Source organism: Engraulis encrasicolus, unplaced genomic scaffold (assembly GCF_034702125.1).
Source record: "Engraulis encrasicolus isolate BLACKSEA-1 unplaced genomic scaffold, IST_EnEncr_1.0 scaffold_872_np1212, whole genome shotgun sequence".
Classification (NCBI taxonomy): domain Eukaryota; kingdom Metazoa; phylum Chordata; class Actinopteri; order Clupeiformes; family Engraulidae; genus Engraulis; species Engraulis encrasicolus.
The window spans coordinates 6,118-17,463 of NW_026946217.1; the positions used below are offsets into that span (position 1 = coordinate 6,118).

General features: G+C 42.1%; 1 protein-coding gene across 1 annotated transcript; it reads right to left on the reverse strand.

The window, feature by feature from the left end:
* Positions 1 to 264: 264 nt before the first annotated feature.
* Positions 265 to 10,525, reverse strand: LOC134444936 (sodium-dependent neutral amino acid transporter B(0)AT1-like; the record flags this gene model as incomplete). Its single annotated transcript, XM_063194110.1, has 7 exons — positions 10,321 to 10,525; positions 7,119 to 7,259; positions 6,504 to 6,641; positions 4,935 to 5,116; positions 4,104 to 4,214; positions 2,227 to 2,339; positions 265 to 423 (listed from the first exon to the last, which is right to left on the reverse strand). Coding segments are annotated over exons 1-7 (1,043 nt in total), but the record flags the coding sequence as incomplete, so codon positions are not given.
* Between the last annotated feature and the right edge of the window lie 821 nt (positions 10,526 to 11,346).

An 11,346-nucleotide genomic window follows, 5' to 3' on the forward strand; every position in this document is an offset into this window, starting at 1 on the left:
TTTTTCCAAGAGGGGTTTGGGTGCTGTGTGCGTCTAGTGTGTTTTGTGTATTGTGTGCTTTTGTAACCATATCAGACGTACTGTAAATGGCACCGAATAATTTTCCGAAAGGACAATAAATATTCTATCTATCTATCTATCTATCTATCTATCTATCTATCTATCTATCTATCTATCTATCCATCCATCCATCCATCCATCCATCCATCCATCCATCCATCCATCCATCCATCCATCTTTTGCTGTTTAAAAAGTGCCTTTTACATTGACATTGACATGACCTTGATAACATACCCGCCGAGGCAATCGTCGTATTTCTCTGTGGCTCGGAACCCAATAATGGAGTAGATGACGATGGCAGCATAGAGCGATGTGCAGCCCGTTACTATGGAGATGATGATGGCATCCAGCTCACAGTTGTTGCTAAGGAAAGTGTAGATTAGAGATACAGTTACAGTTTTTCTCAATTGGTTTTGTACATTTCTCACAACAGAATAATCATTCTCAAAACTTCTTGTTCAATTGTGACTTCCTGCTGTTACCTGTGCACATGGTAAAATATGTTTCTCATAGTTTTCAGCATTTAGCAAATGCTTTCATCACCATGCAAATGGTTGTGTACAATTCTCATTTTTTTCCTCATTATCAATTGCTTTTGTCATATCACTCAAAAAGCATTGTCACTGAATACATGAAACTATCTCACCCCCCACAACATTTAGGCATGATTTATTTCAATTTCAAATTTATTTTGCTTTACAGTTCTATATTTTTTTCCACATGCGAGACAAGTAAAAAGGGGTGGTAGAGGGCGCACTTTGACACCTCAACCAGAGTTGGCTATTGTTTCTATTTTGCAATGAGAAAACCTGTCAATAAATAGGTCATACTCTAAATGTAGCCTATATCTAGTACAATCTTATCTGATCAATGTGCTATAAAGTCAAATTTAGGCTACATAATTTCCCATCCAATCTAAACAACATTTCGCTTCAGAAAAGATCCTCAAGAGTGTACTAGTCAATTGACAACAATACAAATCGATTTGACTAGCTTGTCCATACACTATGATACAATGACTAACCATTCTGCTGGCACTGACACGTTCATTGACACAAAAACTTGGTTTTGAAAGACAAACTAACAATTTTGAGCAAGGGATGCGGTTTTGCAGGTCATCCACGGTGTTATGCCATTTGTTAAAACTATTTTGAGAATGAAAATTATGTTCGAGAAATGTACAAAACCAATTGAGAAAAACTGTAATTTGGAAGGAAATTTAAAAAAAGAAAATCATCCCTTTTCTTTTGTTTCAGACATGACAGTAACATCGACTGATTACAAAGCAGGTCAGGGCACTTTTGGCTTACAGTAAAGGGGCCCCTCATATGTATATATTTTTAAAAACATCTCTGAAAATAGGGGCCCACGAGGGTGCTGGGCCAACCGGGAAATGCCCGCTATGTCAGATAGCCCAGCCACATCACACATTGAGTGTTTCTCAAAGTGGGGCGCAAGCCCCCCTGGGGGGGCATGGAGGCATCGCAGGGGGAGCTTGTGACATCTGATTTAGGGTTTTTGTTCTCCCAAGGAAATTATTTCCTGTCTCGCCAATAAGCAATACATTTTAAGCCCTCACCAACATTATATTATAAATTGTCATGAATTTGAATCGCATAGGAAATTAACCCTCTTTGTTTTATCTAACCAGTCATCTTTCCTTTGATTCTGCGCAGCGATCATAAAATCAGTCTGCGCGAATACTGCTGTTGCTTGGGGGGCGGGGGGGAAGCATCCAGACCCGGAGGCATCCAGACCCTCCGAAGGGAGGAATGATGGGGAAAGTTTGAGAACCACTGCATTACAGTAAGACCATCATGTCAGGTAAAGGAACACATTTTACATGTCTGAAGAAAACCAAACCATAATGACTTGGAATACATACACCCTTGATACGGTGTAGGCTACTATGGACTGTATAGGCAGCCATGGCTCAATGGTTAGAGTGCTGTTCTTTAGATCAGAGGGTCACCGGTTCAAATCCCACCCTTACCAGCGCCGTCATTCATGGCTGAAGTGCCCTTGAGCAAGGTACCTTACCCCACATTGCTCCAGGGACTGCAACCAATACCCTGGCCTGTACCTAAATAGCTGTACATCGCTTTGGATAAAAAGCGTCAGCTAAGTGTAATGTAATGTAATGTAATGTATATGTCCTCTACTTACTGCACAGAGTTGTAGCTAGAGAAGGAGATGAGGCCTCCCCAGGCCAGACCAAACGAGTAGAACACCTGAGCTCCAGCATCCAGCCAGGTTTGAGGATTCATCAACTCGTTCACCTGTCGGAACGCAACAAAAAATGAAGGACAACAGTTCAAAGATCCATGCACAGCTTCTAGGTGCTGGTAAACGCAGGAGTGTTCAATACTTTACCTGTAAAAGAAAGAAGTTGACTTTTTGCTCGTTTATTCGCACGTTTCGCCTCTGTGTGTGCGTAATCAGGTTCGCTCAGGCGAGAGCGAAACCTGATGACGCACAGAGGCGAAATGCGTTGTTTGCTCTGAATAAATGAGCAGAAAGTCAAATAAGTGTGCGGTAAACTTCTTTCTTTTGAAACATTCAAGGACGTTTCCATATTTTTTAGGTGTTTTACCAGTCCATTCCACCAACAAACTTTAATACAACTTTACCTGAAGAAGGTCGGATGACCGAAACGTTGTATTAAAGTTTGTTGGTGGAATGGACAGTGTGCGGGATTTCTTTTCACTTCACTGACAACCCGGCTGGGATAACATCCTACGCACCTGCCCAACTACAGAGGTGTGCAAAAGCGTCTTTATTGAGGTGTTTTACCAGACCAGATTAATTACTTCGCAATTCATTTTAGGTCTGGGTCCTCGGTGCCCTGGAGCACTTAGGTGGGAAGAGTGAGCTCAGCTCTGGTTTGAAATGAGCTCTGACCAATTGCTGACAGTTGATGTTAATGACATACCAGTAACAACGGTCATATGAAAACTGACTAAAAACCCAGAGAAGCGTAATCAGACCGTTTGTGGATTACAAAGTAATTCAAAATAAATGGTCTGGCCTGCCAGGCTAGAGCAGGCCTATATCCATTTGTATTATATTACACACACAAACATGTGTGCATGACACACACATGCATGCAGAGATATATAAAGTACTGGAGTAGAAGTACCAGTATCATCTTGTCAAATGACTTGAGTAAAAGTCAAAAGTAACCTTTCCTTACCTTAATCAAGTAGAATGACAAAAGTATTCAAAATGTGTTTTACTTCAGTAAAGCAAGTAGAAGTATTGCAAGTTGTGCTACTTGAGTAAAAAGTAGAAGTAGAAGTAAAAGTACTGCATTAAAAAAAGGGGGGGGGGGGTTTGAATAGGCCTACCATTTGGTTTATTAGAGCTCTGTACAATAAGTATCTTATGAAGTGCAAATACCATTATAGTTTGTTATTAAAACAGCTTTGTAACACAAGTTCAGTTTTTAAGAAAACGTAGGGCAGTAGTTTTACCTCGTCTACCTCATCCATCTTGCCAACATGCCAGTGTCAATGCCAACTGAGCGTCACTGACCGCGCCAAAAGACATGCGCAAGAATGCGATCTGCTTTTATTTCCCTACCATTGCATCGCCCACTGACCGTGAACACGTTCCATCATATCTGGTGATGACAGAGCCATCTAGCGCTCGGGCATAGAAACGAGTAACGAAAGCAGCACATGAAAAATATATTGGAGTAAAAGTATTAATTTCATCAGAAAAATGTAGTGCAGTAAAAGTACAAGTATGAGGAAAAAAATATTACTCAAAAAAGTACAGATACTGCAGTTTAGTACTTAAGTACAGTACTTCGTTACTTTTACTTCGTTACTATACATCTCTGCATGCATGCACACACACACGGGCATGCACGCACGCAAGCACACACACACACACACACACACACACACACACACACACACACACACACACACACACACACACACACACACACACACACACACACACACACACACACACACACACACACACACACACACACACACACACACAGATACTACATTGTTGAGAAGACTTCTTACATCTGGGGTGAAGAGGAACACTATGCCACTGGTGGATCCTTTAAGGGTTAATCCTCGGATCAGGAAGATGGCCAACACCACATACGGAAGAGTTGAAGTCACATAGACCGCCTGAAACAGAGAGAACATATTTTTAAGGAAGTGTGTTCAACTCCAAACTGTGTCCCTTCTATCTGAAGTCACATAGGCTGCCTAAAACATAGAAAGAGTTGAAGTCACATAGGCTGCCTAAAACATAGAGAGAGTTTTTTTAGGAAGTGCGTTCAACTCCAAACTCCAAACGTTTGTACTTCCACGTCATTCCCGTCCAGTTCCACTTACTAGCTGTAACTGCTGTCCAGAGTAATTTAAACCTACAACCAGAGACAATCCCCCTGAGAGATACATTCCTTTCTGAAGGGCTCCTAAAGGAGAATTCCAGATCATTCAATGTGCAGTCATATTGCTCACTCTGCTCCTGACTTGACCCAAGAACACCCAAAGACACATACTGATGGGATGGGAATGAGATGATGGATGTTGAGAATTTTGAGACATTTCAAACAATATTTGATGGACAGAATCTCGAAAAATAAAATAAATGAAATAAAAGGGCTGAACAAAATTAAAATTCCAGATCATTCAATGTGCAGTCATATTGCTCACTCTGCTCCTGACTTGACCCAAGAACACCCAAAGACACATACTGATGGGATGGGAATGAGATGATGGATGTTGAGAATTTTGAGACATTTCAAACAATATTTGATGGACAGAATCTCGAAAAATAAAATAAATGAAATAAAAGGGCTGAACAAAATTAAAAATTAACGCTTTTAGCTTTTGACGCACCTTGCCAGTGGACTCGATCCCTCTCAAGCAGCAGATGTAGAGTATGGTCCATGCTGAGAAGGACACCAGCACCAGCCACCACATCAGTCCTCCAGAGTCGTCGATGGTGGCCGAGGTGTTCAGGGTCTCCCTGTACCAGAAGTAATCCACGGAGGAGCTCTTGGCGCACTCCTCCACCAGAGCTGCAGGGGGCAGTAGAGGGTTAGTGTTGCTGAAAGTGATCAAGGACTACTTGGGCCAGAAGTAATCAACTGAAGAGGTTTTGGAACACTTGGAGTGAATTCCAATATGCACACTTCTGTCCTTCGTTGCTCACTTGCCTCCTTGTGACCTCATGATGACGTCACCGACGACAGAAAATTTGTTCAATATCTTGCAAAAGCACAATTTTAATGTCATGTCAGTTCTAATAGCTCATGGCTGAAAGCGGAGAAACGTCAGGCGGGGAATCAGCAACATCCGAGGCCACAAGCACAAGTGGAGGACAGAAGTCTGCATATTGGAATGCAACCTTAGCCATCAGAGTTGCACTTTAGAGTATCATAATTATATAGTTTATGATGCCGCTGAGGCTTCAAACAGAGCAGCTGAATTTGCTTAAATGGCTGAAATGGACCAGGTGTGAAAACACCCTACGATGCTGAAACTGATTAATGTGTAATCAGCCTGGACATTAGAGTAATAACTGACACCGGGTTGATAAATAACATAATAGAGCCACAAGCCGAGGCTAAAGTGTCAGACAGAAACACGCATCAGTGGCGTGGTGAGTCTGTAACCTGTACTCTCACCACTTAATCTCCTTTTCAAATTGACTCAGATGCTCAGTCAGACTCCATAAAAGAAGAACATGATGCAAAGAGCAGGTGTTTAATGACTGAAAATTGAAATGTCCTAAAGTAAATGGTAGCTAAATATTTTCATTGAAAGTAACATTAATGATTGTCTTAGGATTCTCCTAAAGAAACCAAGGAGTACGAGAGCAAGTGGGTTATTCTGCAAATTTGGTCTAACTACTTTCATGGCACTGTTAATAAATCATAAAACATAAAAGTTCATGAGCAGGCTTGATTGTGCAAAAAAATAGCTTATTGCTCAAATGGTTGATCCGAGTCGTAGCTCTGTAAGATATATGTCTACTATCTGGGAACACTGGCATGAATGCCTTCACTAGCTTCCCTTTTTATTGTACGTGTATTTTATTGTGTGTATTGTAATGTGTCCAATGTGGGCCCTGAGCCTGTAATAAAGTTTATATATATTAATGGCCGGCCTATCATTAGCATCAGGGCCGCTGATAGCTTTTGCCGGGCCCGGGACAAAGCCGTTTGAAAGGGCCCCCCATCCAATACATATAATGAAAGGAAGACCCAATTTGGGGCCCCTCTCTCCCTGGGCTCGGGACAACTAACCCCTTTGTCCTCCTCCCATTATGGATGCCATCTTACAGTAGGCTATCTGTGAACGGTTTGCACATGTGTGTGTGTGGGTGGACGTGGGTGTGCCGGTGAATGAGTGGATATGTTGGCTGACATGTTGTGTGTACAGTATCTCTACAGTGAGGGGCACCTGTTCTGTTGTCGTTAATGGGACACTGGCTCCATGGCAACGGGTTCTGGAAGGAGTTGAAGAAGTACCACATGACCCAGGAGAGAATGGTGTTGTAGTAGAGGGCCACCAGGAAGGACACCATCATGGAGGCGATCCCTGTGGATTGTCAAAAAGAGAAAAACACGCACATCCGTCTCAAAATGATTGGGTGCAGGACTTGCAAAAATACCATGAAAACTAGGGGGCACTGTGGCGCAGCGCGCTAAGCCCCCCGCATTTGGGCTTGCATGCCCACGGGGACCACGGTTCGAGTCCGGCCGGGGTCATCCCAATCCCACCCCGTCTCTCTGTCCCAATCACTTCCTGTCACCATCTCAGACTGTCCAATCAAATAAAGGCATAAAAGCCCCTAAAAATATATTTAAAAAATAATTTTAAAAAAACCCATGACAACTGAAAAAAAATGTCTGCAACACCAAGCTCCCACTTCTCTTATTTTAAAGTGACGTTTCGGGCAGCATGCCCTTCCCATCGTTATCTCATCGCACATCGTTATAAATATAGTATATACTATTTAGTAATGATAATATTGTTATAAAAACACTACAATACAATATAAACCCGTCTTCTTACCGACTCCAGTGAGGTAGGGGCTGATGGACCTCCAGACCCCCACACTGCCCCCTCTGAGTCTCTGGCCAATGGCAAACTCCAGGTAGAGGAGGGGCGTGCCCTCCAGGACCAATAGGATCATGTAGGGGATGATGAACGCTCCTGGGAAACCAATCAAATATCAGCTAGGCAAAAAAAACACCTGTGCACAGGTACAGTACAGGGCCCTATGTTACAAAGCTGGTTCAGGATAAGTTAAGGTTAAGTTAAGAGGTAAATCATCTAATAGAAGAGCTTTTCTTAAGAAAATGAGGACTCCAGGCTCATCTATTAGATGTTTTAACTTATCGCTCCTGGGAAACCAATCAAATATCAGCTAGGCAAAAATAACACCTGCGCACAGGTACAGTACAGTCGGTAATGCCAGATTGGGCGGTTACCAACCCAATTGGGCTACTTGAGATGACCGTCTGCGGGTAACAACGGGAGAAATTGGCAATTTGGTGTTTTTTTATGCAATTTTGTGCTCATATAAGTCAATGCAATTTGTTGAAATTGGGCAGAATTTAACACATTTTGGCGGTTTTTTAGAACCTTTTGGGTGGAATTTAATCAGACAAATCTGGAAACACTGAGTACAGTACATTAACTTGGCAACAATAACACAAACCAAGGTATAGTTACACCCAGGGGCAGGGCTATAGGGGAGGCAAGCGGGGCATTTGCCCCTGAGCCCAGGGCCCTTTTTTAATGGATGGCGGGGGCCCTATTATGACCATATAGGGGGCTCACAGTTTTTTTTCATGCAGGACCCTGTGTGAAATTATTCCACCAGTGAGTACATCAACTTAGCTACAAGAACTATGCACTGTCAGAAATAAAGGTACAGAACTCGTCGCTGTGGCAGTACCCTCAAGGGGAGTACCATTGTGTTGCTTGATTGGTACCCCAAAAAAGAGGAGCGTTCAGTTTCTTGCAATGGTGACTAATGTGCATCTGTCACCTCTTTTTTAGGGTACCAATCAAGCGACACAATGGTACTCCCCTTGAGGGTACTGCCACAGCGAAGAGTTCTGTACCTTTATATCTGAGAGTGTATGCACAGGTACAATAACAATAGGGCATGCACAGGTAAATTCATTTAGCAGCAACTACCATGCACAGATACATTGAAGCAACACCAAAAGACACTCTTCAGTTGCCTGACTACCCCTTTGAGGAGTACCATCACAAATATGTGATTAGAATTTTGCCAAAATGTTGAGTTCTCATTATGATGTCATAAGGACTTTTCAAGATTTTTAACACAGACTTTTATGGGAGCTGTAGAGTGTTCGAGTACAATTCTAGAAGAACTGGGGGAAATTCCTTACTCCTCAAAGGGCTACATTGTCTTTCAAGCCACAGGTTGGCAAACTTTTTGGGCAGTAACAGTACAACTCACGGAAGAACGGTTCGGCCTTTTATCAGCCTATTATATATTAATAGCGCCACATTAATTGCATCAATCAGAGATTTACAGAGTTTCATTCAGGCTTGTGTCGTTGTCTTCCCTTGGCATTCCTTAGAAGTTACAGGCTATCTCTTTATATGTTACCCTTTACCAGAAATGCCTGCAAAAGCTCCTCAGACTTACTAATGTTAAGGAAACACAATTTGCAAACCAAATTCACTGAGCACAACATTTTTCCTGAGACAAATTTTTCTGGAATATTTTTTCTCTCCTTGAATAATGTGGGCTATGTGTAATACTGTTGTATTTGTTATACTATGCTAGGCTTTCTATCTGAAGCCAGCCATATGAGCCGGTATTCCTTTGGTGCACTCTACACAGCAAAGCATTTTATGATAGTAAATCAATAATGCAATTACTTAAATACCTTTAATACTTTAATACCTGAACACAATACTTATATCTTGAATGGATTTCAATATATTATTATTTACACTCTACATAGTCTTACCTTCACACTCCTTCTCACTATCACTTGTTCAAAAATAACAAGACCCATATCCCTTCAATATATAACACAACACAACAAGCCAACAGATGCACATCCCTTGTATTTTAAGACGATTTAAGCCCACATCTCTTCACAATTCTCATCATTAGTCTCATCATTACAGATAGGCTACATTTGAATTTGAATTGCCATTGACAACACAAACAAGATCCATATCCTTTATACTGTATATTTCAATACAATATTTCAGACATTTCTCCATAATATTATCTCCTCCATGGCTATTCTTTGCACCGGTCTTGTAATACAGTCTTACCATCACACAGTTAACCTACCAGTGACAACACAAAACGATCCATAGCCTTTTTATACATGTCAACACAATAACAAGATAAGATGCTCCATGAACTTTATTGTCTCATGGATGGAAATATGTCTTGGACAAGTAGAGTTACACACTGCATTCAGGGCCCAGAAAACACACACGAGACTCATCACAAACTAGGGATGCAAACGATTAATCCATTAATCAATGCATTAATCGATTAAAACCATTAATCACAATTAATCGACAATTCATCTGACAAGGGACCCAGGTGAAATGGGTATGTGAAAAGTGTGTGTGAAGAGGGGTGTGAATAGTGGGAATATTTAAATCCTCTATGACTCTGACACAGGTAATCAAGACTCATCACAAACCCAAGTTGAACAAGCAAGACATGACATTGTATCACAACATAACATACTGTAGTGTTGAGCGTCAAAGCAACCGCACCATATTTAGATGTTACAGTAATAACCTTACCTGCTCCATGACTCCAAGACTCACTCATCACAAATCCAAGTTGAACAAGCAAGACATGACAGTCAATATATCACAACATCAAAGCAACCGTCAAAGCAACCGCACCATATTTAGATGTTACAGTAATAACCTTACCTGCTCCATGACTCCAAGACTCACTCATCACAAATCCAAGTTGAACAAGCAAGACATGACAGTCAATATATCACAACATAACATCAAAGCAACCGTTTATAGCAACCGCACCATATTCAGGTGTTAGGCTAATAACCTTACCTCCTCAATGACTCTGGCACAGGTAAGGGAACACACGCAAGACTCACATACCCAAGCTGAATGTGCAAGACATGAGATTTTATCACAACATAACATACTGTAGACCGTCAAAGCAACAGCAACAATATTCAGACGTGCTGTTTCGCAATAATAATAATAATAATAATAATAATCTTACCTCCTCCATGACTCTGGCACAGGTAAGGGAACCTCCAGACGTTGCCCAGCCCGATACAGAAGCCCACGCAGGTGAGTAGATACTGGGCCTTGTTGTCCCATTTGGGCCTGCTGTCCGCCTCCTCCACCTCCAGCTTCTCCAGCTGGGCATGGCTGGGTATCCGGTCGTCCAGCCCGGGGTTCGGGAACACCAGACGCATGGCAACAGCGTATGGTGGTGGTGGTAGTGGTGGTAGTAGTAGAGTAGTGTGGCTGCTTCCCTAACGGACACTGAGAGGAAAATTCAAAGTCATGGCAAGATAGTGACTGTGTGTGTGTGTGTGTGTGTGTGTGTGTGTGTGTGTGTGTGTGTGTGTGTGTGTGTGTGTGTGTGTGTGTGTGTGTGTGTGTGTGTGTGTGTGTGTGTGTGTATTTGTGTGTGTGTGTGTTTGTGCGTGCGTGTGTGTGTGTGTGTGTCGTCCAGCTCGGCTTGGGGAACACCAGACGCATGGCTGGCTATGGTAGTAGAGTAGAGTAGAGTAGAGTAGAGTAGAGTAGAGTAGAGTAGAATAGAGTAGAGTATCATTTATTGATCCCGAGGGAAAGTAGCCTCTTACTGCAGATGGGGTCGCCAGCGGGCCTATTCACTATTTGCTGAAAATACTCAACTACATTGTAACAACATTGCTATGACAGAGAGCCTTATAATAATAACAGATTAAGCCATCAAGACATAGCCATTACAATTTTGGTGACAATAAGGTCATAACATAGGCTCTGCGCTAAGAGGTTAAGATGTCAAGTAGCATACATACATACATACATATATACATAAATACAAAAGATGACACAAGGACATTACACACAACATTGCACATATATTCACAAAAATTCACCATACCTATGTCCACAGGGTCAGAAGTGGTGGTAGTAGTGCAGTGTTGCTGCTTCCCTAGCTACAGTGTGTGTTACTGGGCTGTGGAGGAGCTAGCTAGGGGTCGGGGCCGCTGGTTAATGTCTCACGCAGTTTTGCTGCTGCAGACGCACA